The sequence below is a fragment of the Juglans regia genome, chromosome 14, assembly GCF_001411555.2.
Source record: "Juglans regia cultivar Chandler chromosome 14, Walnut 2.0, whole genome shotgun sequence".
Lineage (NCBI taxonomy): Eukaryota > Viridiplantae > Streptophyta > Magnoliopsida > Fagales > Juglandaceae > Juglans > Juglans regia.
This window is the reverse complement of record NC_049914.1, coordinates 11,214,685-11,239,942: the sequence shown is the minus strand read 5'-3', so window position 1 is coordinate 11,239,942 and position 25,258 is coordinate 11,214,685. Positions and strand designations below refer to the sequence as shown.

General features: G+C 34.8%; 2 protein-coding genes across 2 annotated transcripts; both read right to left on the bottom strand.

The window, feature by feature from the left end:
- Positions 1-10,184: 10,184 nt before the first annotated feature.
- Positions 10,185-13,890, bottom strand: LOC108989645. The gene is made up of 3 exons (XM_018963324.2): positions 12,988-13,890; positions 11,108-11,880; positions 10,185-10,343 (listed from the first exon to the last, which is right to left on the bottom strand). Exons 1-3 carry the CDS (start codon positions 13,741-13,743, stop codon positions 10,226-10,228), a joined length of 1,647 nt encoding a protein of 548 aa, XP_018818869.1. The 5' UTR covers positions 13,744-13,890; the 3' UTR covers positions 10,185-10,225.
- Positions 13,891-17,559: 3,669 nt separating this feature from the next.
- LOC108989644 lies at positions 17,560-23,619 on the bottom strand. Its single transcript, XM_018963323.2, has 3 exons — positions 22,808-23,619; positions 21,304-22,073; positions 17,560-17,959 (listed from the first exon to the last, which is right to left on the bottom strand). The coding sequence occupies exons 1-3, from the start codon at positions 23,597-23,599 to the stop codon at positions 17,779-17,781; spliced, it is 1,743 nt and encodes a 580-aa protein (XP_018818868.1). The 5' UTR covers positions 23,600-23,619; the 3' UTR covers positions 17,560-17,778.
- Positions 23,620-25,258: the final 1,639 nt, after the last annotated feature.

Here is a 25,258-nt window from a genome sequence, read left to right as displayed (position 1 = left end):
ATAAATCAAGAATGGTTTCCATTACTTTGAATATGTGTTGCCGGGCCTTCAAGTATGGCAGAGAAATGTATATATGCTTGTCGAAACACCGTCGGATGGCTTGAAATTAAAACTGCTTAGCCACAAGCAACATATTATTTATGCTGATTGAAGACAAGATGACAGGGAAACAAGGTCATGTTCCCCTTTACCTAGTCTAGAGCATAGGGAGTATTTGAAGCTGCAAGAACAAGAACCTTCTTATCATTGTACCCTACACCCTAAATCGTAAGAAAGAAAATGTCCAATATTGTTAAGATCTAATAAATTGAAACAATTAATCAAATTCAAAGTATGTTGGAAGATTAATACAATGGCATAAAAATTTGTTATTGTGGCAGTTCATTAATTCTCAACATCAAATCTCTAATCTTCAGAGGCCCGACATACTCTTCGAAGCACAAGACAAAGGCAACAATAATTATTTATCACTCCACCTCGCAAAATCTCAATATGAAGTGCCATAATCTCTTACCAATATCATACCAATATGAAGTGCCATAATCCCTTACCAATATCATACGGGAAATGGTTTCTCTTTTAAGCAAACATTACCTAAACATGACAAATTTCAACATGAAGGCTTTACTTTCACATAGTAACAGAGAATTAGAGATTGCTAAAAAGAAACAAAATCTAAAAGAAAAAATGAATTAAAGAATACAACATGGTCAAAACAAAAACTGTTTGGAAATACTTAACTTGTGTAAGCCTGATACACCTTACAACCATAACATTCTTCCGTGAAAAATCGTGAATATTAATTACGAAGATGCACTTGTATGGTACAAATTTCCTAACTGTGAATAAATGAGGCCTTTTCCATTTCACAAAACTTTTCCATCTTACCTCAATCCATACACTGAACAATTTATATTCATGAGAAGTTATCAACCTCACATCTAAACCTATATTAAGGCTCCTAATCTCTCTGCTTCAGACAACCACACCTCAAAAGAAGATTTGAGAGAAATAGACTCAAATAAAAATGTATCAAATCTGGTATAACAGAATGCCTATGTTGAAATATTATGGAAGGGTATGGAAAAATCTTACATAACAGAATTACTGAGGTGTATGGCATGGATTCAACTTGTGTGTGTGTGAAATAATCTTTGTAATGGTCTATAAATACCTAGAATCATTGTACGATTGTATTGAGGAAAATAGAGCCCATGTAAATGTATACGTGAAAGGAATTTTATCAAAGAAGCATTGCTTCAAACACCCTTTGTACATCTCCTTTTCTTTTACTCTTTAATCTAAAAGGTCAAATTAGTCGGTTTGATTGATTTAGACATTAATCCTAAAAGATAAATTAAAACATATGCACAAACATCTCATCCTAACCCAAGAATGGGGAAATGAGAGTTGTTCTAATTGAAGTATGAGCAAGACAGAGCATGAGAAAGTTTTCTTGCAAGAAACAAAAGAAAAACCCATTAATAGTTAAAGCTTAACACATTACATTGAAATATCAATGTTACAGGCAATAAATTATATAATCATGATACTGAATGGAAAGACATGATGCACTTACATGATCCTAGCGACAATCTGACATTTGGAATTTATTGCATTATCACAACGTCAAAATCACATTATGCACATGAAATTTTGAAACATTAGATGATAATTAGGCAAAGACCAATTACACAGGGTGGTGTTACTTGAACGTCTTGGAATGCTTAGTTGCCTTAGCATCCAGTTGACTGAATCACAATGGGATGACCAGTACAGAATTCCATAGTTTATAATCATTATGGAAAAAAATAATAATTAGGAAGATTATAGACCCTTACCTTGACATATAAATATTTCGCCACCTTGCAAAGTCTAAGCTAGAGAGCACAACAACATCCTTCTTTCCAAGGGTAGCAGCAAAATTAGCCAAACCACAAAACAATAAGAATAAGCCACAATCAGCAAGAATATGCTAGCAAGAATAAACATAATATAGAGAATAGCAAGAATAACCCATTAAGTAAACATAAAAATCTATAAACACTAAAGTTTATAGATTAATCATCTAATACCTTTTAAAACAAGTTTATAGGATTACATACAATTACAATAAATTTGTAAAACCGAACACCTCTAGCATCCTAAGAGAGAACACATAGTACAACCTCAAAACAGAACACACGTCACCAACATACATACACAAAATCATACTAAAGTCACCTATGGTTAAACCAAACTCATTAGCAAAATACCAAATTCAAAACATAGGAAATCATATAGTAAAACAGCTCCATCATCATTCGGTTAGGACCAAAACAGAGCATCTAGGACTGAAAAACTGACCTATCAGTTCGATTTTGGGCCCAAACCGAAACCGAAACCGACCAATAGGCTTATTTGGAGAGGCCAAACAGGCCGAAACCGACTGTGCATGTGAGAGGAAACTGGCCGGTTCACGGTCGTTTTATCGGTTTGGACTATTTTAAAACTCAACTCAACCTCTTTTTGGGCTCAATTTGTTATTCAAGATCATCTACATTTAGATTTTTTTTGCAGAATTTTTAAAATTAATTTTATTTATTCAATTTCTTTTTAATTTTAATCATGCCATGTATATACTATTAGTAACTAATAACTACTACATATATACTTCTTATATTTTATAGTCTTATTATCTTATATACTTAATTACTAATTACTAGATAAATAAATAAAAACATCACTAGATATTTAATACAAATTACAAATAAAACCAAATTATCTTAACCAAGTAAGCAACAAATAACAACTGTTCTTGAATAAAACCTAGAAAATCTTCATTCTTCAACTATAGTCTTCGACTCTTCAATCATCAATAGTTGTGATGTATGATGCTCCTAACTCTATATAGAAAAACACCAAATAATCAATATTAATAAATTAAGATAATGAAAAAAATTAAATTAAATTATAAAAGTAAATGAATATAGAAATTGAATGAGAAAAACATATTATCAGATTCTACTACAAAACTCTCAACATTATCCATGGAGTCTCGAATATCAATTGGTGTTGACAGATGTCGCAACCAATTCTGAGTACGAATAAGTGTCTCAATAGTTCTTTAAACCAAGGAACTCCGAAAAGGATCAAGTATACAACCTCTCGTACTAAATGCTGACTCTTATGCAACCGTGGAAACAGGCATGGCTAACACGTCTCGTGCAATCCTCATAAGTATAGGATAGTTAGGCTCATTCACTTTCTACCAATTCAACAAGTCAAAAGATTAGCTGAATGCCTCACAACCATCTGATAAATACCGGTTCATCTTTGTTTTGGTAGCTGTAGATCTAGAGGTAGTTGATGCTAGCAACCACTCATAAAAAAGTTGTGACTCATGATTGTCTTCAGCATCATTTGGAAGTACAGATGCCGGAGGGGAAACATGTTCTATGTTACTCGAGGTAGAACTGAACGTAGCATTATACTTCGCATACATATCTGATAATAATTGGCTCACACTCGACAACAAATCTTCAGCCTAATTCTAGTTATAAATTTTTTTCAAGTGAAAAGTAAGAAGCCCCAACTTACTACGTGAATCAAGAACAACTGCAATCAATAACAACAAATTCATCCTATCTTATCAAATTTCATTCTCACGCTTATGGCCATGCTCATCAAACAAGCATTCTCACTCTCACACAGTCTAACCAACTCTTTTTGGAGCATACAAATCTCCAAAAAACTTATGTTTGCCGTGACATGTAAAGAACCAGAAAATTGACAAGTGGCATCATAAAATATCTTCAAAAATTTTACAAAAACCCGCACTATCTCCCACTCATCAACTCTAGGAGGCTCAATGTTTCCATCCTTAAAGTAAAAAAAACAATTGTAGTCCTCACTCTCTATTCGCCTAAAAGTTTTCTCAAATTTCTCAGCAGCCTCCAACATTATGTAAGTTGAATTTCATCGAATTTGCACATCAAGGCACAACATTTTTTTACAATCAATTTTCTCATTTTCTGCACATCTTTTAAACTTGTCTAATCTTGTAGGGGAGGAGCGCACATATCTAAACTGCATTTCTAATCATTGTAATGGCATCATTACACTCCTTAAGACCCTCATTCATGACAAGATTCAGAATATAAGCACAACATCTCATGTGCATATACTTTCCGTCCAACATATTCCCCGTCAAAAAATGTCTCAAATATGCAATCACAGTATCATTTGAGCTAGCATTATCAACAGTAATAGTAAATATCTTATCAATGCCCCAATGAAAGAGGCACGATTCAACATATTTTTCAATGGTATCCCCTCGATGATTAGGGATTAAATGATGATTAGGGATTAAACAAAAATTAAAGATTTTCTTTTGCAATTTTCAATCACTATCAATAAAATTGGCAGTTAGGCACATATAATTAAGATTTTGTACTAATGTCCACGTATCGGTAGTTAATGAAATCCTCATTCCCCCATCTTTAAGTAACTTTTTAAAGTTTGAATTTTTTAGATGCAAATAGTTTCATACAATCTCTTGCAACCGTCACTCGACATGACACTTTAAATCTAGGTTCAAGCAACCAAACTATCTTCTTAGATCCTTACCCTTCAACAATTCTAAATGGTAATTTATCGAGGATTATCATCTCCGCAAGTGCCATCCTCATAGCCTCCTCACTATATTTATGGGTTACAATATTTCTTAAAGAACTATTACTCTCTCCAAACCCTTCCGAGGATACTCCATCTGCTAATGTTGTTTGGTATTTATCTAAAGGTCCACGTTTATGAGGATTTTTTGGACAAGAAGGTAGATGGTTTTGCATGATTGAAGTTTCGTTCCTCTTCGAGTGACAAGCGTATATCTTGCCATAATAATTACACTTGGCCTTAGGATCATCTACAGAAAAACCCTCAACTTTTGTAAAATGGTCTCAAACAATTGACGGATCATTCTCCTTCCGTTTCTTAGGAAGTGGACAATTACTACTATTAGAAGCACTTGAAGCTGGAGGTTTTGGTATTTGGGAGTTCGAATCAAGATCAATTGGACTTGATGAAGAATCCATCTAACATATAAAATCAAGAATGAACAAAAAAATCAATACAATTATCAATTATATAGCAGCTGTTTTGCAACATGGCAAACATCACAAATCTAAGATTCTAATCTACAATTTAGATCGCTCATAAATCTCACAAATTATTTTAAGAATCAAAATAAATTTATAACAAAACTATCAATAAATTTATACCACAAATGTCAATAAAGTTATGAACATTTATCAAATTACATTTTCAAAAACCACCGATTGTACAAAATCTATACTTATTAAAATCCGTCAATGCACACTACACAGTCACAACATGGTGTTCAATCATCAATGTTCATCACCGATTCACTATTTCATCATCCCAAACCAGAAAACACAATCCTTAACCCTATACCCAAATACCACAAGGCACAACGGCACAACCTCTGCCCTCTGGTCCTCTTAGGCTCTTATCAAAAAATAAATTTCAACAAAATCACTAATAAGACTCATCAGTCGACAGTCATCACTAAATTTAAAACAAAATTTTAGAATTTTCATACTTCAAATTTCAAAATCATACCTAAAAAACAAGCTGGAGGCTGCACCGTTTACCAGAGGAACGTGGAGCGATGGAGGCTGCACCGCTACTGGACTGCTGGTGAGTGGCTAGACCGCTGGTGAGTGGTGAGATGTGAACTGCTAGACCGCTAGGCACTGGTGAATGGCTGGACTGGAGTGGACGGCGCTGAGGACTTACTGAGTGAGGACGGCACCGTTCCTTTTTTTTTTTTTTTCCTTCTAAACTTAAGATGCAAATGACACCGTTTCACTTATTTAAGTGAAACGACTTCGTTTAATGAAGGTATATATTTAAAAAAATTAAACGTATATGACATCGGCTGGTTTATCGATTTTTGGCTGGTTCAAACTGGGACCGAACCAACCAACGCCAATTTTGATAATTTACCAGACCGGTTCTCTACCTGTTTCGGCCGGTTTTGAGCTTCGGCAGCCGATCTGATTCGGTCCCGGTCGGTTGGCCGATTTTTTGTACAACCCTAAAAGCATCTATAATATTTTGCAACATAGAGAAATAAACATAACTCAAGACATAAGCTTTCCATCACAAAAGAATTGGATTGGCTTTAAAATAATACCCAAATCAAATGGAGTCAAGTTAGGTTTTTATCTTGGTTCTTAGCTCCTTCTCAAGATGTAAAATGGAGGACCAAATAATGCTATAGTCGTGTAGAGGAGAGAACACAAGTGATTGCACTAAACTACCCCAAACCCAAACATCAATGGGTAACTTTACTTGAAGAATTCGAAACTCATTCGAAACCATAATAGAAAGTGAATCAAAATGGTCTTACATTCAAGGCTTTCCCTTTGGAAAGATGAGAACGAGACCTTAAATCAAACTTGAAAAGAAACTAAAAATGGGTAGAGGGATGTGGGCATCGCACGGCTTGGGAGGAAGAAAACCATTTGCTTAGTTGCTATGCTCGCACGGCTTGGAGGAAGAGAAATGCGGAGTTTGGGTGGAGCAACGGTTGGTGACTGGCGGAGCTATAGGCGGCTGAGGGTGGCGATGGCCATAGCTGGAGACGGCGGAGGTGCACAGATCTTTTGGGATCTGAGAGAGAGAGAGAGAGAGTCGAGGAGAGGGCGAGGGGCTAAAGGGGAAGACCCACGGTAGCTTGACGGCAAGGGGAACCGTTTGCGATGGCACAGTGGAGAGGAGAGGCTCGACAGTCGCAAGGAGTGAGGGAGAGAGAGAGAGAGAGACGAGAGTATCGCAGGGGTGGAGAAGAAAGGAAGAAAGGTTTTGATTTTATTACTATTTGCGGTGAGTCGTTATCGCCGCAAAAATATAACGTCGCTGCATATATTAATACCCAAAATTAATAATTTGGCAGGTCAGTTTATTTGCGGGAATAAATATTCGCCGAAAAAATCTAAGAATCTCATCGCAAAAACTATTCACCCACAAGAGTAAAATATTCCTGGTAAGATTATTTGCTACAAGAAAATATTGCCACAAACGGCTAATAACTTTGTCGCAAAAACTATTAACTCACGAAAGTAAAATATTTCTGATAAATTTATTTATGGCGAATTTTTATTGCTACAAAAATAGTTTGTCGCAAAAAGTTATTTTCCCACAAAGTTTAACTTGTCAACGTTTTTTTGTGGTAAAATATATTTTTTTTTACCAATAATTTTCGTGTCTTTAACACACTATTTATCACGACCATATATTGTGGAAAAAGAATTTGTGAAAAAAGCCCATATATATTGTAGCATGAGTTCTTTTGGTTTTTATTCCCCGTATTAATATTGCACATTGTAGGGAGCGTTGGTGGTTGGAAGCCACATGGATAGATAGATGCTACCAAAAGCATACCAGCATAAAATTTGTTAGTGTACGATTGGCTTTCAAAAAGTTTTATTTTTTAATTCTTTAAAAAAGTTTATACTTCAGACAAAATAAATATTTTAAACATAAAAAAAAATCTATTTAAAAAAGTCCATCCAATTGTTTACCTAGATTTATGCTAAGATGTTAGAAATAATAGATCAGAATATACAGCAGAAGCGATATTACCTCACAGGAAATATCTCGAATCTAGTGCAGTTGTTCCACGGATTCTTCAGTATCGTTGTTCATCCAAGATGTTAGAAATAATAGATCAGAATACACAACGGAAGCGATATTACCTCACAGGAAATATCTCGAATCTAGTGCAGTTGTTCCACAGATTCTCCAGTATCGTTGTTCATCCACGATCTTCACATCGATGGTAGAGTGTGCTACGTGGTAATACCAGAGCAACACTCACACGTTCCACAGGCTAGATGCCGTGACTAGAGAGAACCATTTGAGAGAGAGTTTGTTTGTCCAAGTATATCCTCTAAAGGGGGGAGAGACTACTTAAATAGCCTCTCTAGTGTAACCCCTTGGCTGGCCATTAAGGACCAGCCATCAAGTCTCATGAAGTGACTTAAGAGCTACTTCATAACCCCCAAGAGGAGGTGAAGGGGTGCCCCTTTCTTACATAAGAAATAACACAAAAAATAAAAATAATTTTCACATAAACTTAAAAAATACATCTCACAAAATTCTAATCCAAATAAACTTTAAATTCTATCTAATTAGAGATATAATTTTCATTTAAAAATATTAAAATATTAATTTATATAAATGTAAATTTTTTTTAGTACTTTTAATATTTTTCATATTCTTTTACTTATCTCATCCCAATACCTACACACTCGTACAAACTCCACTACAAAAAGTTTTCAAAACAATTAATTTAAACAATTAATTATTTAAAAGAACTAACCATTCATAATTATACTTTACCACATTAGTAAAATATTTATGATTTACTCTTCCAAAATAATAAGATAAATTTTTCTAACTTTTTATGAGACCATGTGTACCAATGATTTGTTCAATTTTATAGTACAATTGAGTGCCACTGACAAAGTTATTTGTTTGATTTATTAGTCTCGTAAGTGGCCGAAAAGAAGTACCTTTTAGGTAAGAGTACATGAATTTGTGTTTCAATCATTTCTCTATGGGTTTGCCTACTAAATAAAAAATAAATATTTAATCAATTTACAAATATTTATTTAAAATTAGTATTTTTTTAATCTTCAAAAATTATTTTTTTAAAACTGCTATATACAGAAACAAAGAGATTAAATAAAAATAAATTCATAATCTGACTTAGTTTTATAAATTCCGTTAAATTTATTTTATAATAAAAATAATTTACAATCTGACATATCATATTAAATCACGTCAATTTATAAATTTATTTTTATACAATCTCTTTGTGACTAAAATATTTTTTTATCTTTTTTAAGAAAAAAACGAACCAAGAGTATAAAGACATGATAAATGGATTCCCAAAAGATGGGGTTTTCAACATCTTTTCTATTATAATTACCATAGATGGTATAAAATGAAGTTGTATGTATTATTTTCTGGTAAAATATGTTACATGAGCCAATCTATGATGAATTGGGAGGTGAATTAGGCCTATTATTAATCACCTTTTTGTTTGGTGGCGGTTGGTGATACAAATGTTGGCAACCTCTGCCGTAGTCATACTTAGGGTCCGATTGGGTTTGGGTTTGTGGTTGCAGTAGAAATTATAAAAAGTATTTAAATAATTTTAAAAGTTATTTAATAAAAAAATTAGATTGTTTAAGTATTACATATTAAAACATTTTTAATCTCAAATAAATTAAAAAATATGTAAAAGTAAAAATATAATTTTAATACTTTTCTTCAAATGTACTTTTTTGAATAATGTGAAACGCAATTCAAATTTTAAAAAGACTGTCAACAGATAAAAATATCCATACAATTTTAAATTTAAGATAATTATAATTTTCAAACTTTTAAAAATATGGATATAATCTTGAAAAATTCTAATAATCGTTATTTCTATCTCATAAAATACTTTTTTAATTTAAAAAAAAAACGTAACATATTTAAAAATATTTTAAACATATGGTTATCAAACAATAAATAACTTTTTAATAATAAAACATATTATTTAAATTATAAGTTATATTTCTCACTGCAATTTCAAATATGCACTTACAATTTTAAACTTAAAGTCTGTCAATAGATTAAAATATTCATACAACTTTCAAATAATTACAAATTTATCCTTTAATTTCTATCAAAGATATGATTATAATCTTTAAAAAATCAAATGATTTTTTTTTTTTTGTCACTTGTACATCTAAAAACACTTTTTTATATTATTTCCAAACAAATATATCATGTTTGAAATTATTTTAGATATATGATTACTATATAATAAATAACTTTTTAATAGTGAAGCTTATTAATTAAGTTCTACAGTTTTAAACCCTAAAGTTAAAAGCTCTATTACCCACCACAATTCAATACCACAATTCCAAGCATGCAGTTACTTTTTTTCCCCATTAAATTTTCAGCTTGGAACTACATTTTTTTTAACGATAAAACAAAAACTAGTTCCTAATAACACCAGCAAGCCCTTTTTAAGCAGTCACATACATGCTGCCCCTTTTTCCAAAGCTAAATCAAAAAAGGTAGAAGATACGGAGGAGAGAAACAGGTTCAGACTCATGCTTTAACTCAGCAATCAATCAATAACAAGAGTCATCATACTCCCAAATCATCGTCTTCGTTGTTCATCACGTATAATATTACGCACATCCCAGATTGGACAGGAGCACGTAGCTTTCTTGTTCTTCCACTGAGCTCCACACGTATAGCAAAACTCATATCCACATCTGTAAAACCATTGCACCGAGAAATACAATCATTCATTAACAAACATGACTAGCACAAAACAAGAAACCAAGAACGGCTAATTTATGATGAGTTTTTCCCTTTTAAGGAGTAGAAAAAGAGTCATAACGAAGACTACCACACTGAATGAAGGAAAAGTACAAATTCATTTAGAAAAATGATTTGTACAAGTCCTTATAAAAAAATTGATCCCACCTAAAAAAGGTATAAAAAAACTATTTTTTATGAGTGAGACTCGTTCTTTTACAAATGACTTGTATGAAACTTATTTATTTGAAACTTGTACCTAGTATTATTTTTTCATTTAACCAATCATGTTTCTTCACGCACTAGAGAAAGCATGGCGGTGGAGGGGGAGCTACTTCATCTTACTGTGAAAAGCACTTGGGAAGGGGAGGAAAGGATCTTCTGAATTCTCAAACCCTTTTATATCAAAGAAGTTGGATCCTTCCAGACCTCAGGAGGGTTATCACGGAAGCTCATAGTACACTCAGTCCCTGGAAACAGGTTTACCCATGTCCCACTCTTCTATACCATGGCACAAAGAAAAATTCTATTTGCGCAAGTCGGTGTGGAGGACACACCTTCCATTAGCAGTATGGATAATGTGCTTTCCACACCGGTTTGCAAGTAGAATGAATCTAGCACAAAAGTCGGCTCCATCTATACATTCTCTTCTTCTTTGCGTATGTAAAACACAACTAGAACTAGAAAAAGTCAATGGGACGGAGGAATAACAGAGTACCTGCAAGTGATGTGATAACAACCTTCCGCTAGTTCGATTACGTGGTTGCACTTCTGACACTGGCGCCAGTGTTTTGTTGTTGCAAGAGACTTGAGCTTTGCATCTTCTGGATGGGAGTGAGGATTTGATCTTTTGTAATCATAGCAACTCATCTTAAAATGCCATGGGACTTTGCAATTAATGCAAAAAAAGTAATGGCATTTCATGCATTTCCTGAGCCCCGATTGCTCAGCTGTAACATTGATGTTCTTAGTATATTGTAAAACCTCGCTTTTTGACATTAATGCTGAGCACCTGGGATATGGGCAATAAACTCTCTGTATAACAGGAATAGAAGATTCCTTCATCCGTTGGGTCATGACCTCAACCAATTGAGGAGCCAAGAATTTCCCACAGCTATCAACATTCACCTCAGAATTACAGCCTTCATGAGGGCACTTTGCCCCCATCCCATTGAGCAACTTGACCTCCACATGCTGTTTCATACAAGAAAAGCAATACCTGTGCAGGCAACCATCAACTGAAAACATCTTATTAGCATCAGTGTCTTCAAAGCAAATGACACACGTCTCCTTCAAGCTCTTGCCTTTGCTAGTTTCTTCAGGCCAAGTAATTTGAGAAACAACAGCATCTCTTGCAGATTTAAATGCAAACTTAATATCATTACGTGCCACAAAAGACGGATTGCAAAATACAAATTTTCTTTGAAGAAGAGTAACTTGATTGACTAAAGTCACAACATGGCTCTGCCGTGGTAGTACTCTGCCTGTGACCTGTATTCATATATGCAAAGTCAACCAACTCTAACTTTGTATCTGAGGAAGGAGATTAACTCGGGTAAAATATCAATGGCACCAAACACAAGTTTCTATTGCAATGGTAGTAGTACCAGGCTTTACAAGTGCAAATAAAACTTTCATGATCATTAGACTAAGTTTTAAGAATCCAAACAATAAAAATAAGATATAATTGTATTTCCCAAACTGAGCTAATCATATTGTTGAAGAAAAATGAAGTTTTTTTTGCAGCAACAATACAATGGTAATACCTTCTTCCAAAGAGCTAACCAGAGGGTGATTTTGAAACAAACATACACATGCCAATAATTGAATTTGTTGAAAAAAAGAGAGGCTAACTCAGTATCATAATAACCAAATTGAAATGCTCAAAATTATTAAATAATAGGATGCCTTCATTTTTTCCAAAACAAACTTTGAAGGAGAGACTCAAATGAAGCAACATATGCAGGACTCGGTGTAGGTAACACAAGGTGGCTAGACACGCTAAATGCTATTCGGTTAAATTCACAATCGTTGTGCGGTGTAGGTAACACAACTGTGTCTAATCACAATGAGAATTTACCTTCAGTGTTTGCAGTTCAACCAATTAACCCAACCAACTGATGTCAAAATGACCCAGACTCTTATCAACGTGTGGGTGTCAACAAATATTTTACGTTACCTCAAAGGCCATCTTTGGATTAAAACTATTTTCAGATTTTTTTGGTGTTTTTTTTTATAAATTTAAATCCAAACATCGCTAAATCACCAACAGACATTCTCATCTATCAAAAGAATTTTCATCGGGTGACTTCACTCACCATCATACAGAAAAAAATAAAAACAAAAGATTTTGCAAAGGCCCCAAGAAAAACGTTTCATCATACACATGTTCAATACACCTCATTATTTTTCACAAAAACGAAAAAAAAGTCTGAAAAAAATTTCTTAATATTTTTTAGATTTTCAGAAAAATATTGTATGCAGACTTTTGTCATCACTCAACGAAGCTCGTTAGTCACATTTACCAATTATAAAGAATACCACCAGGCACCAAGCAATTATACAAACAATACAAATAAAGGTAATGTTAGGACTCACATATTGATAAAGCATATAGTCATCGCAGAAAAAGGTGAGCCTTTTCAAGTCCAAGCTAAGAGCGTTTTCAAGCCCTTCAATCAGGGCCTCAAGCTCAGCAACTTCATTGGTCACGACCTGGCCATCCACCAATGCTTCCACATTCTTCCTCGCCTCCAAGATCAGACTATCCCTGGGATCGCATATCGCGACCCCAGCACCGGCCACCGTAACCTTCATATCCCTAACGCTCTCTTCGCTCACCAGGCCCTTGAAATACAACCTAAAACACTCGGTGTCAACCAAAACGGTCGAAGACGAAGAAGAGGACGATGAAGAAGCTTTCATGCGGTATGGGCGGTGGTAATTATCCCCGTTGATTTTCCATTCTTCGTCGGAGATGTTGAGAATCTCGGCCGCCAGCTTCTGATCGTGAATCCGAAGGTCCAGATCCTCCCGCATTTTCCTCATCTCCAACTCGCTCTGCTTGCGGTCCTCGAGTTCCCGCATGACCCTATCCACCTCTTGCAGCATAAGCGTCGCGGCAACGTCCCGGGAATCATCGTAAGGAGATGATACGACGTCGTTGGGCTGCGGTTTCTGCGCTTTACCGCGCGAGCTCGAAGGCCCGAGAGCGATGGAGGCGCTCATGGCTTCTTGCATTTGGAGTTTGAAGGCGAGGTCAAGGTCGGAGTCTAGGGTTTTGGCCACCTTGAGCGCTCGGGATTGCTCAGAGAGTGCGGCGTTGAGGTCATCCATGACCGAACTCTTAGCCATGGTTGTCTGGTCTCTTTAAACTTCCTTGGAAATTTATCGCTTGGAGGGAAAGCGAAGAGAAAGTGACACAGAATGCTGGGGAAACCGTTCTCTCTCTCTCTCGCTCACTCCTTTAGTACTCCCGAAAAGAAAACAAAAGAGAGAGAGAGAGAACTTTAGCTTGTCAAGCAATTCTGTTAAAGCGATTCGGTGTGGGTCCATGGTCTTCAAAGACATCATAAGATTCTGCCACGTGGACAAGTGAGTCTCCTTCCTCCGCTTGACTTGATAGTTAAAACTTATCCTAATGGTTGTTTTACTGTGTTACGTTATCGATTGCCTGATATTATTCCAAACAAATTCCAATATTTGTTTTTTCTAATTTTATCAGCTCTGATTTAAAAACAAAAAACAAAAAATTAATTTAGGTAACTTTGGTTTAGGTCGAATCCTTGATTCCTTCGTATCTATTAGATAAATCTAATCATCTCCTAAATTATAAATATATTTCTTTAAATAACAATAAAGACATAAATATTTGACAAAAGTTAATATAATAATATCATTCTTTTACCATATTTGATTTTATTTGGCACTATTAATTCGAGAGCCAATCTCTGTATAATTTCTTTTATGGTTCGTTTGGTTAGTTAAATACTCTCAACTCATCTCAACTCATCATTATAACTTTTTCAAATTTCAACACAAAATATAATAAACAATTTAATTTTTTCAAATCCTAAAATAATAATAATATTAAAAAATAATATTCTAACAATATTTTATCATCTCAACTCAACTCAACTTAACTTATTTCAACATCCAAACACAACCTTAAAGAAAAATTATAATAATTTATTCATCAAGAAATTTATATCTATGATCATATACATTTTATAATATTTTTATATCAAATATGGCATCATAAATTAAAATAATATATTTGAAACTCTACCAATATACTATATCTTTTTGTGATTGACCTGATTTTTATTATTGTTGATACTTTTTATATAGTTAGTTCGTATAAGTTGTACTCTCTTCCAATTCATATAAAACTATGGAATTAATCCATTGTTAATTGTTTCAATCGAAATAAAGAATCCAATTCTTATCCATTCTACCTCCTTGTGTTAAATTTTTAAGAGTAAAGTTATATACAATTATAGAGTGTCCTAGCGTCGTGTAGTCGCTTTGAAAAAGAATGAAATTTACTATTAAAAAATTATTTTTTTTTTATGTGGATTCTATATTTACTAAATCTTTTTAAAAAGATTATATAATACTTGATAACCTCATAACTGCAAATATCATTTCTCAACTTTAAAAATGATATGGATTGTATAGGAAAAACAAAAAGAAAAAAAATCTTGATATTGTTCCAAGGTACTCAAACATATTATCAATTACTCAAATATAAACTCAAAGAATGCAAAAGTTAGTACAATTATCCATAATTTATTTACAAATTCAATTATTCATAGTAGTGCTTTTACTCATAATAGAAAACAAAGGATTGAGTATTATTGGTTTGTGAAATAGACAGCCAGAAAGAAACAAGAGAAATACTAGGAAAAATGCTAGTTTGCCCCATTACTTTGACTATTTATGTATTTAATTTTTTTTATTTAATGATTAAAAAATTAATTTTTAATGTATTGACGTATTTTTTTTAATTTTTTAAAAATATTTAAATATGTTGAAAAAATATAAAAAAAAATGAGAAAAAAAATAAAATCCTACATTTGTGTTAGGCGGTACCGCTCGGCAGTCAAAGCTAGGCGAAAGGCTAGCAATACCTGAAATACTATAGACTATTATTTTTTTTCATCATCTTCTAATGTGGCATTAAGTAATTATAAATTATTTATCATTTATTACTTATCATCTAATTTTGGATGCCAAATAAGAGAATGACAAGTAGATGATAATTAAAATGAGTGGTAGATTTCAAAGATAAATTGTTATTCTGTTTAGGAGATGTTTGGAAGTATTTATCATCTTGTCTCATATAATATCATCTCATCTAATTTCCTTTCTAAACATCACTTAAACATAAAAATTTTTAAATTAATCATTATAATATTTTCAAACTTTTAAATAAAAAGTAAAAAATAATTCAACTTTTTCAAATTTCAAAACAAAAATTATATTATAACAATATTTTAATTTTATAATATATTTTATTTAATTTTTTCTCTCTCTTTTCAAAATTTAAAAAATACTTAACTTAAATTATGTAACTATTATTTATAAATCATTTTATTATTATTTATAAAATTTTCATCACATTTAATTCTCCAAAGCAATTTCTTCTTGAAATCAATAGGAGGAATAGCCATCATCGAGACTTTGGAAAGCTCATACTTTTTTTTTTTATTTCTTTTAAAAACATTAATAATTAATGCGTGGTCACTGGTCAGCCACCAAAGAAAACCTACGAAGGCCACCGATGGTTATGGGCCAACCCGCTGGTGGCCCAAGGCTCGTAATCGGCTATTGAGGGTGGCCATTACAGTGGTGGACCATCTTCCGAAGGGCATTTTGAAGGTGGCTCGGGCACTCATGGGCTTTGCATATGACCATTTTATTTTAGGAAAATGATATTATACTCTATGAGTTTGTCTCCTCAATTTGACAGTTTATATAATTTATTTTATTTTTTAATATTTTTTTACTTAATGATTAAAAAAGTGACTATTAGTGTATTAATTTTTTTTTAAATATTTGAAATAAAATTAAAAAAAGAAAAGAAAAGAAAAGTGTAATTTACAATAGGAGGCACACCAAGTGGGCAAACTTGAGTAGCATAGTAGTACTACCCTTTATTTATTTATTTATTTATTTATAAATATCTATGAAGACTGCTTCTTCATGAGCTAGTAGCATGATGTGGAATGCTAATCATGCTATGCAAGTCAACGTAAGAGACTACACCCAAAAAAAAAAAGGCCCAATTTATTTTCCAGATGAGTTGAGAGCTGGGGTAGCAGCGACCCATACCAATCCTACACTCTTTTCTTCTATTATTTCTGTCACTTCTTGGAAATCACGAAGAGGATTCCCGACTGGACTGAGCGGGAGGGGAGCTGCTGTCCATATTGAAAACGTCTTTCAGTTCTTTGATCCATTCCGTAGCACGAGATTCATTCTTCATTAGCTAAATACTCATTTAGTTATTTTCAGCTTTGCTCCAACCGAAGCTTTAACATCGTTTGCCTCGATTGGTTATTTAATATCTCATCGGTATTCCACAATCTAACTAAGCCTTGATTGATTACGTAATTAAAATAAGATGAAATATTTTATTAAAAATTAAATAAAATATTATTATAATATAAAATTATAATATTATTTTTATTTTAAAATTTTAAAAAATTGAATTATTTATTATATTTTATATAAAAATTTATAAAAATCATAATGATTAAATAAGATAAAATAAGATGATTTAATTTTATCCAACCAAACCAGTCCTAAAACGATTCTCCCTGAAGGAGGACCAGACAATTAATGGAAAGCAGGCTAACTCCCGAAAAAGCTCCTCCTTTGTCGTTGGGACTTACAATTGACCTTGTGACTCGTTCCTTCGGTTGAGCGGCTCGAACCTACAGTATAACCATTATAACGGTATGTTTCAACCAATTAAAAACTAAAAGGCCCTATGGATCGCAACCTCCAAAAGAAGAGGCTCAGATGGGAGACCGAACTCCGGACAAATGAACTTAGCCTCATATCTACAGCTTTAGGAAGCTTCTATCATAGGAATAACTCCATCCTTCCAGCACAATCATACACAATGTAAAGAAGCAATACCAGGGCCCTAATTGAACAGCCTTTGAATGTTGTAAGAGTTAATAAAGAGAACTTTCAAAATTAGCTTTTTGGTCCTGTCTCCTTCACATTCTACTTTACTTGACTGCTTTTCCAGCCCACATTTTTTTTTTTTTTTTTTCCATTGATTCTTTCATCCTACCTAGGAAAATATGGGAACTGGGAAAAAAAAACTGGGGTAGAGAGAGAGAGAGAGAGCAAAGGAGAAGGGAAAACGTCTGTTCAATAATAATCCAAGTCAGAGTCATAGTACTCATCATCTTCGTGTTCTTCTTCCTCTTCTTCATCGAAGTGTCTATCCTGTTCTAGCCAAATGTGGTCCTCAACCCAAAGTGGACAAGAGCACGTGGCTTGTTTGTTCTTCCACTCGGCTCCACAATTATAGCAGAACTCATTGCCACATCTGAAAAATTAAATGAAAGCATGAGCAGGATTTTAATCAATAGCAAAGTGAAACCGTATATACAAAATTTGTAGTTACTGGCCATATGTAGTTTCGCTTCCTTTCCAAGTGGTAAAATCTCTAATAACTATGCAGAACTTAACTTTTGATGACGTGACACATTAGGGAAGGTTTGGATACAGAAAACATTTTAACCCATATCATCTAATCATTATAATTTTCCTAAATTCAAACACAAAATATAATAAACAATTCAATTTTTTTAAATCCCAAAATAATAATAATATTAAAAAATAATATTCTAACAATATTTTATTTATGTGATAACCTGTGAGGAGAGAGTGACACCCGTGAGAGAGAAACCAAATCCCCGCCACCCAGTCTGGTGAGTGGCTGCTCACCGCCGGCACAGACAACATTGCCAGGCCCCAGCAACTTCGCTGAGGGGTTGTTCGGTACTGGTCATCCCATCGGTGAAAGAAACACCCGTGAGGAGAGTGAAATACCTGTGAGAGAGAAACTAAATCGTTGGCCACCTAGGCTGGCAAGTGGCTGCTCATCGTCGGCACAGACTACATTGCCAGGCCCCGACGACCTTGCCGAGGGTCATCCGGCGCTAGTCATCACGCCGGCGACTTGTTTTCTTGTAATATCCGTTTCTGGGATTTGTTTTGCCGGTATCGGTTGGATTTCCAGCACCTAATTTGCACCTTCCCACTGCCACAGACTAGTCCGACGACTTCAATAAGGGCCTTCTGACGCAGATTTCTCTGTGTCGTCTCCCAGAGTACTCTGGCGATCCTCCCGATGGTTCCGTTGGTCGTGCCGTCGACGCAGAACGAGTCAACATTTTTCAGCGAGTCTTCTAGGAGTACTCTAGCGTCAAGCTCTGATCTCTGACGTCGTTAGTCTTCAGCCGTGTCCCTATGTTGCAGATTTTGATCTGGTTTCTCTGAGATGACGAATGGTTGTTGAAGGAGGGGAGTTGGTCAATATGGGTTCTTCTATGGAGTTGATCATAGAATCTAAATCTTTTACACTAGTGAATGAGGGGAGTCGAAGGGTGATATCTAAGTTGGTTTTGGGTTCAACAACAGTATAGTGGCTGGCCAAGGCCATGGAAGCGTGCACAAAGGATAAGAAACAAGATTTTTTCTCCACTGTCAGGGAAGGTAACCGCAGTTTCACGGCGCATCGCTGCTTGAATGCTCGAGGACGTTATATGACAATAGAGGAGGAATTTTATTTTCATTCCTGAGGGGGCAGTGGCTGGAGAAGGATGGGGGAGGTATTGCGTGATTTTTCCTTCGGCAAGAGAGGGAGTGACGGCTTGGAAGGACTAGGTGTTGCAGGACATGGCTCTGTCAGGGAGTCGTGTAGCAGACATGTAGGTGGCGTGGCAGAGGGGGAGAACTTGGAGGTGCATAAAGACCCAAGTACATCCTCAGTGGCGAGGCGATCCTATGCGACAACTCTAAAAATGAGTCATGCTTTGGGGGTTTAGAGTGAGGGGGGTCTACAAATCACGCCTCAGGACCAGCTTGTCAAGCTGCACATTTCTTTAAAGGAGATGGAAATCCAACTTATCGAGTTGAAGGCAACGATAACTTTCTTATCTACGAAAATAGATCGGCTTTCAGCTAGAGGCAACATGGCTGTAAGAAACAAGATTAAGATGGGCCCAAATCTTTTAAACTCAGATAAAGGAAAACAGAAGATTGGATTCAGCCCTATCCTCATAACCAGATCTAGGAGAGTATGGCGAGTCAAAAGGAAATCTGGGTTATTTGAAGCGGGGTCTACATCAGGTATCGGCATAGAGACATCAATAATGGAATGTCATTCGCCTCATGTAACACATGATAGACAGATAGTCGATATTACACCCTTGGTCCCCGAAGAAACTATGGCTCCCTCATAAGAGTTGAAAGAAAATGGTGTACTGCCGAGGCCTGAAGGAGATGTAGGATCCACTATCACCCCAGAATCTCCAATGGGGACCCTGATACCATTGGAGAGAACCAATGGAGTTGCTGGAGAACCAATGGGTTTGGCATTGATGCCTTGTGTAGAGGAATGTCTAGAGTCGAGAGTGCAATTGGATACTGTGTCTGGGGATAACATTGCTCCCCTAGTCTCTCTTCCTCCAATAGCAGACTAGATTCTGCCTAAAGTTAACAAGATTCAGCAGTTTGTTGAAATTTTACATGGAGGATGTGAAGACCAATTTAAAGAACTAATCACTGCGATTGAGGCAAGCCACACGCTTGAAACCAAACCATGTTTCAAGAAAAGTAGGGAGTTACAACGTCTTTCTTGGGCAATCAATTACGACGCTAAGGGTGGTAGCTCAACTAGAGGGAAGTCCAAAGGGAGGGCATTGTGAAGACGAGAATCAAGGGGTTGGGGTTGGGTTGGGTGTTTGGGTAGAGTTTTAATTCTATGGGAAACAAAGGGTTGGGGTCGGGTCTGGTGTTTTCTGGGCTTTTTGGGTCATTTTGGGCAAAGTGTTTTTTTGTATACATTCAAGTGAACTTGGTTTCTCCTTTTGATATATATAATATTTTTACTTATAAAAAAAATATTTTATTCAACTTTCAACTTTCATCTCAACTCATTTCATCTCAACTCACTATCCAAACCTCCCCTAAATCTCGTTTTCCCCTATTTTGTGTAGTAAAACCTATGAAGCAATCCTTTTATGCTATAGGATCCAAGACAATAAAGCCTTTTATTTCTTACCTTGTTCTTCCGATGCCTCTGACTTAGGTCCTCAGTGCACAGACAAACACTTTTTCTTAAAGCGTTATCATTGCCACTACAATTTGTATAAACACGTGTTCTTTTTTTAAGATTCTTGTTTAAATACATAGCTATCCTTATAAACTCTGCCCATTAGAATTTGAGTTAAGAGAGAACAGTATGATGATCATTTAACCGATTAAGATGTGAATCCAACTAAAATCTGTTTTTACAAGGAACTGTCCTCACAAGTCTCCCATTCCTTAGGTTGTAAGGGAAAAAAACAAACTACTCAGCACCTTAATAGCGTATGCTGATCAGTGTCAAGCAAGCAATTAATTTGGGGAAAAAAAAACACAACCCTAGTTATGGCATTAAGATCCTCAAAGGGTAAGGCACATATTTTTTTGGATCAGGCACATATTTTTTTGGATCAGGCACATATTCTTCTTCCCTCACAAATTTTGCTACCTAAAATGAGTTTAGTCTTCAAGCCAAAAATGTCTCCAGTGGATTGTAATATGAATAACTAAGATGCTAGGGTACAAGTATTGAAAGAGAAACTTCAACAACTCGGGTCCAGTTGGAGGAATGGGGAATACCTGCAAGTCATGTGGAAGCAACCTTCAGCAAGTTCAATCATATGGTTGCACTTCACACATTGGCGCCATAGATTCCTTGTTGCAAGAGACTTCAGCTTCACATCTTCTGAAGGGGGATGAGGATTCAGCATTTTGTAATCATGGCAATTCATGTTACTGTGCCAAGGGACCTTGCAAGTGATACAAAACAGGCCATGACATTTCATGCATTTCCTGGCTCCAGTTCGTTCAACATCCAGAAAATCTTTGGCATATTCTAAAACACCACTTTTTGACATTAAAGTTGAGCATCTTGGATGTGGGCAATAAACTCTTTCTGTCACAGGAATTGAAGCTTCCCTTAGTCGTTGGCTAAAGGTGTCTATTGCATTGGGTGTCAAGAACTTTCTGCAGCTTTCAACTACAAGCTCAGATTTACAGCCTTCGTGAGGGCATTTAGGCACCATCCCATGAAGCAACTTCACTTCCACATGCTGTTTCATACAAGAAAAACAATACTGGTGCAGACAGCCATCGACTGAAAACATCCGATCAATATCAGTATCTTCCAAACAAATTACACAATTCTTAGTCAGATTCTTTGCCTGGCTTGATTCTGCAGGAGTGCTAACTTGAGACACTATTGCATCTCTTGCAAGTTCAAATGCATATCTAATATCATTTCGTGCCACCAATTTGGGGTTGAAATATATAAATTTCTCTTCAAGAGTAGTCACCTCATCTACCAGTGCTGAAATCTTGCGCTGTTTTGGTAGCCATCTCCCAATAATCTGCATGTATAAAGTACAACGTCGACAACCTCAATCAGAGTGTATAATAAAATTTAAGTCCATGCCACAGCCTTAGTAAATATAATAAAAAGTTTTGAGAATTAAAGAACTGCATGAACTCCACAATTTAAAATATTCAATCCTTTGCATAAAAAACTTATGAAGTAATTATCATCACACAAAAATTATTGCTACAAAAGATACAATGAAAAGCTTTTTTATCAGTTTACTGGTAACCCCTACAACAATAGCATATATATAGATTTATTGGAATGTACACTTGTAATAGTAGATGTTTAAGCAGTCACAAGAGTGAGCGTTTGCCATCTTATTATTATTAGGCCCCAAAGCACAGGCTTTTATTTAAGTTGAGGCAGTATCCTGATCTTGGGTCGAGAACGCATCCCAACATATCATATCAATATCTCACTCCAAGACTTCCTAATGTGTATGTATGTACATACTATGAAAGGCCAAGTCAGAGCCCACACAATTTTTTTTATGAGTAAGTCAGAGCCCACACAAATAATCCAAGAAAAAGACTTATGGTGTCTTAATTGGATAAGAGTCACATAATAACAGTATTTTGCTTGAATCCTGGGACATGATATTGTTACTTTAGCATCTTGGAAGTCATAATCTATTCCTACAGGGATATATAAACATGTAAAGATAAAGAAGCTCTTGAAGTCCCAACTCACACTCCACAACCAACAAGGCGAAGGGAGACTTACAAATTGGTAAAGCGGGTAGTAGTCGAAATAAATGGTTATCCGCTTCAACTCCAGACCCAGAGCTGCATTAAGCCCCTCGATCAAAGCCTTGGCAGCCGCAGCGTTCTTGCTCATTCCGTTTCCCAACAATGGCTTCCTCACTTCCAATATCAGATTCCCTCTCGAATCGCAGATAGCCACGCCTATTCCTGCCAATACAGTTTTCTCACCCCTAACCCTCTCCTCGATCACGATCCCTTTAAAGTATAATCCGAAAATTTCGTCGCTCTCCGCCAGGCTCCTTGATTTCGAGGACCCCTCCCCGTAGTCAAGGGGCTTTTCGTAATTATCGGCCCAGTCCCTCCAATCCTCCTCCTGAATTCTCAGAATCTGGCGCGCGACCCTCTCATGGTGGATCTGACGGCGAAGTTCCCCAGTTAATCTGAGAACTTCCGCCCCACTTGCTTCGAGATCCTTGACTTCTTGTTCGAACCTTGCGAGCTCTTCGGATTGGAGACCGGAAATTTTGGAAAAACCGTCGCTTTCGGAGGTGAGATGCGAGTCAACAAAGAAATCTGAGGAGGTCGAAGTAGAAGCGGAGGGATGGAAGGCGAGAGAGGCAGCAAGGGCTTCTTCGAGTTGGATACGAAAGGCGAGATCGAGGTCGGAGTCGAGGTCTTCAGCGGCCATGAGCTCAAGCTTGAGGCGATGCTCGGAGAATAGGTAGGGAAGGTCCTCGTCGTCTGAGAAGGCCGAGTTCATTTGAAATTTGGAGGAACGAGTCGAACGACTCAAGTTTGGAATATCGGTCATCAAACCCCTAGTCCTACAAAACCTCTAGCCGAACTTGATCTCTTTTTTCCTTTTAAATAATGCTACTTTTATTACTTAATTAGCACGTAAAGATGGTTTTAATTTTTAAATAATATTATACACAATTTTCTTATCTTATTTTAATTATATTAAATAGTATATAAAATATTTGTTACTATTAGATGATAAAGAATCATATAATAAAATATTATTTGATAATAATAAATATATCACATCTTACTTAATGGAATAAAAGTGAGATATTAATATGTTATATAAAATTTTCCTTTATTTTTAAAGGAGGGATAGAGAAAATATAGATTTTCAATATTTTTTTCTCTTTATATTTCTTTACCTCATTTTAATTTGAATATAATTTTTTTTATATTTTTAATAAATCATGTCACAGTAAATACATAAAAAAAATCATCTGAACAATAAGTTAGTAATCTAATTTATATATTATGTTAAAATACTATGATTTTATCGTGACTAAAAATGGAATATTGTAGTTATCAACTTCATTAATAAAATCATAATTATTTTATTTTATTTAATTAACTATAATCAGGGATTTAATCGAACCAAGTCGAATAAAAAAACTGAAAAATAATAATGTGTAACTATGACTATAGACTAATTATAAGCATTTGATATAACTTATCCATTTCAATATGTAACCAGTTGAGTCGATATTTATTCTCAATAATCATACGTTGTATGTCTACACAAGTTAATTATTAGTAATGCATATAATATGAGTTTTGCAATAGCAACATAGTATGTGTGGTAGTATACACATTATACAATAGTATATATAATTTCTTCATATATTGTTTCTAAATACTAGTGTGTTTGTGTGTGTGTATATATATATATATATATATATATATATATATATAAAACTATGGATTATATTCAATCTATAAGCATATGACTAGGCATAAGTAATTGGGTCACATGTTAAATATAGAATACATAGAAAAACTTATAAATATATATATATATATATATTCAAAGATATATGAACGAGTTTTAACCGAATCAAATTAATAAACTGAGTTGGACATAAATGAGTGAGTCTTAACGGTCTTAAGCAAGTTGAGTCAAGCATAATTGAGCATGCATCATTTACTAATAGAGCGAATCTCAACTTCTATGAATGAGTTTTTTTTTTTTTTCCTTATAAGTCGAGTTTAGTTTTAGTTTGACTGAACAAGTATCATGCGCATAATTGTATGAACTGATTCATATACCATCCTACTTATATTGTGATTTACAATTATAATTTACAAGGTGTAATTGCATATTATTTTATACTTATACTATAACACGTGTACAATGACTTATGCACTATAAATTACTTATGACATGTTTATACTAGCACGTTGAGTGCTATCAAGGAAGGAAATTGAAACAACTTTTTTTCCAAATGGACCCTTTCAAAGCATTTGGTCTTGATGGATATGGTGCTTGTGTCATTTGTCAAGTAGTGTTATATCTTTTTAATGCTAAAATCGATCTTTGTAACACCTCACTTTTTGATAAAGACATTTTAAAATTTTTAGGGAGTCAGTGTGTTATTACTAAACTTGAACAAAAATTTTCTTTTTAGCCACGCGCCAGATGCAAAAGATTCCATAAATAAAACAAAATTTA

What these genes read in the sequence shown, in the direction of transcription:
- LOC108989645 (XM_018963324.2), bottom strand. Translation starts at nt 13,743, where the DNA reads ATGGCTAAGAGTTCGGTCATGGATGACCTCAACGCCGCACTCTCTGAG. An exon ending in ACTATATGCTTTATCAATAT is followed by an intron (nt 11,881 to 12,987) that starts GTGAGTCCTAAC and finishes ATATGAATACAG; the next exon opens with GTCACAGGCAGAGTACTACC. An exon ending in TGTTATCACATCACTTGCAG is followed by an intron (nt 10,344 to 11,107) that starts GTACTCTGTTAT and finishes ATGGTTTTACAG; the next exon opens with ATGTGGATATGAGTTTTGCT.
- LOC108989644 (XM_018963323.2), bottom strand. Translation starts at nt 23,599, where the DNA reads ATGACCGATATTCCAAACTTGAGTCGTTCGACTCGTTCCTCCAAATTT. An exon ending in ACTACCCGCTTTACCAATTT is followed by an intron (nt 22,074 to 22,807) that starts GTAAGTCTCCCT and finishes TTATACATGCAG; the next exon opens with ATTATTGGGAGATGGCTACC. An exon ending in TGCTTCCACATGACTTGCAG is followed by an intron (nt 17,960 to 21,303) that starts GTATTCCCCATT and finishes TTAATTTTTCAG; the next exon opens with ATGTGGCAATGAGTTCTGCT.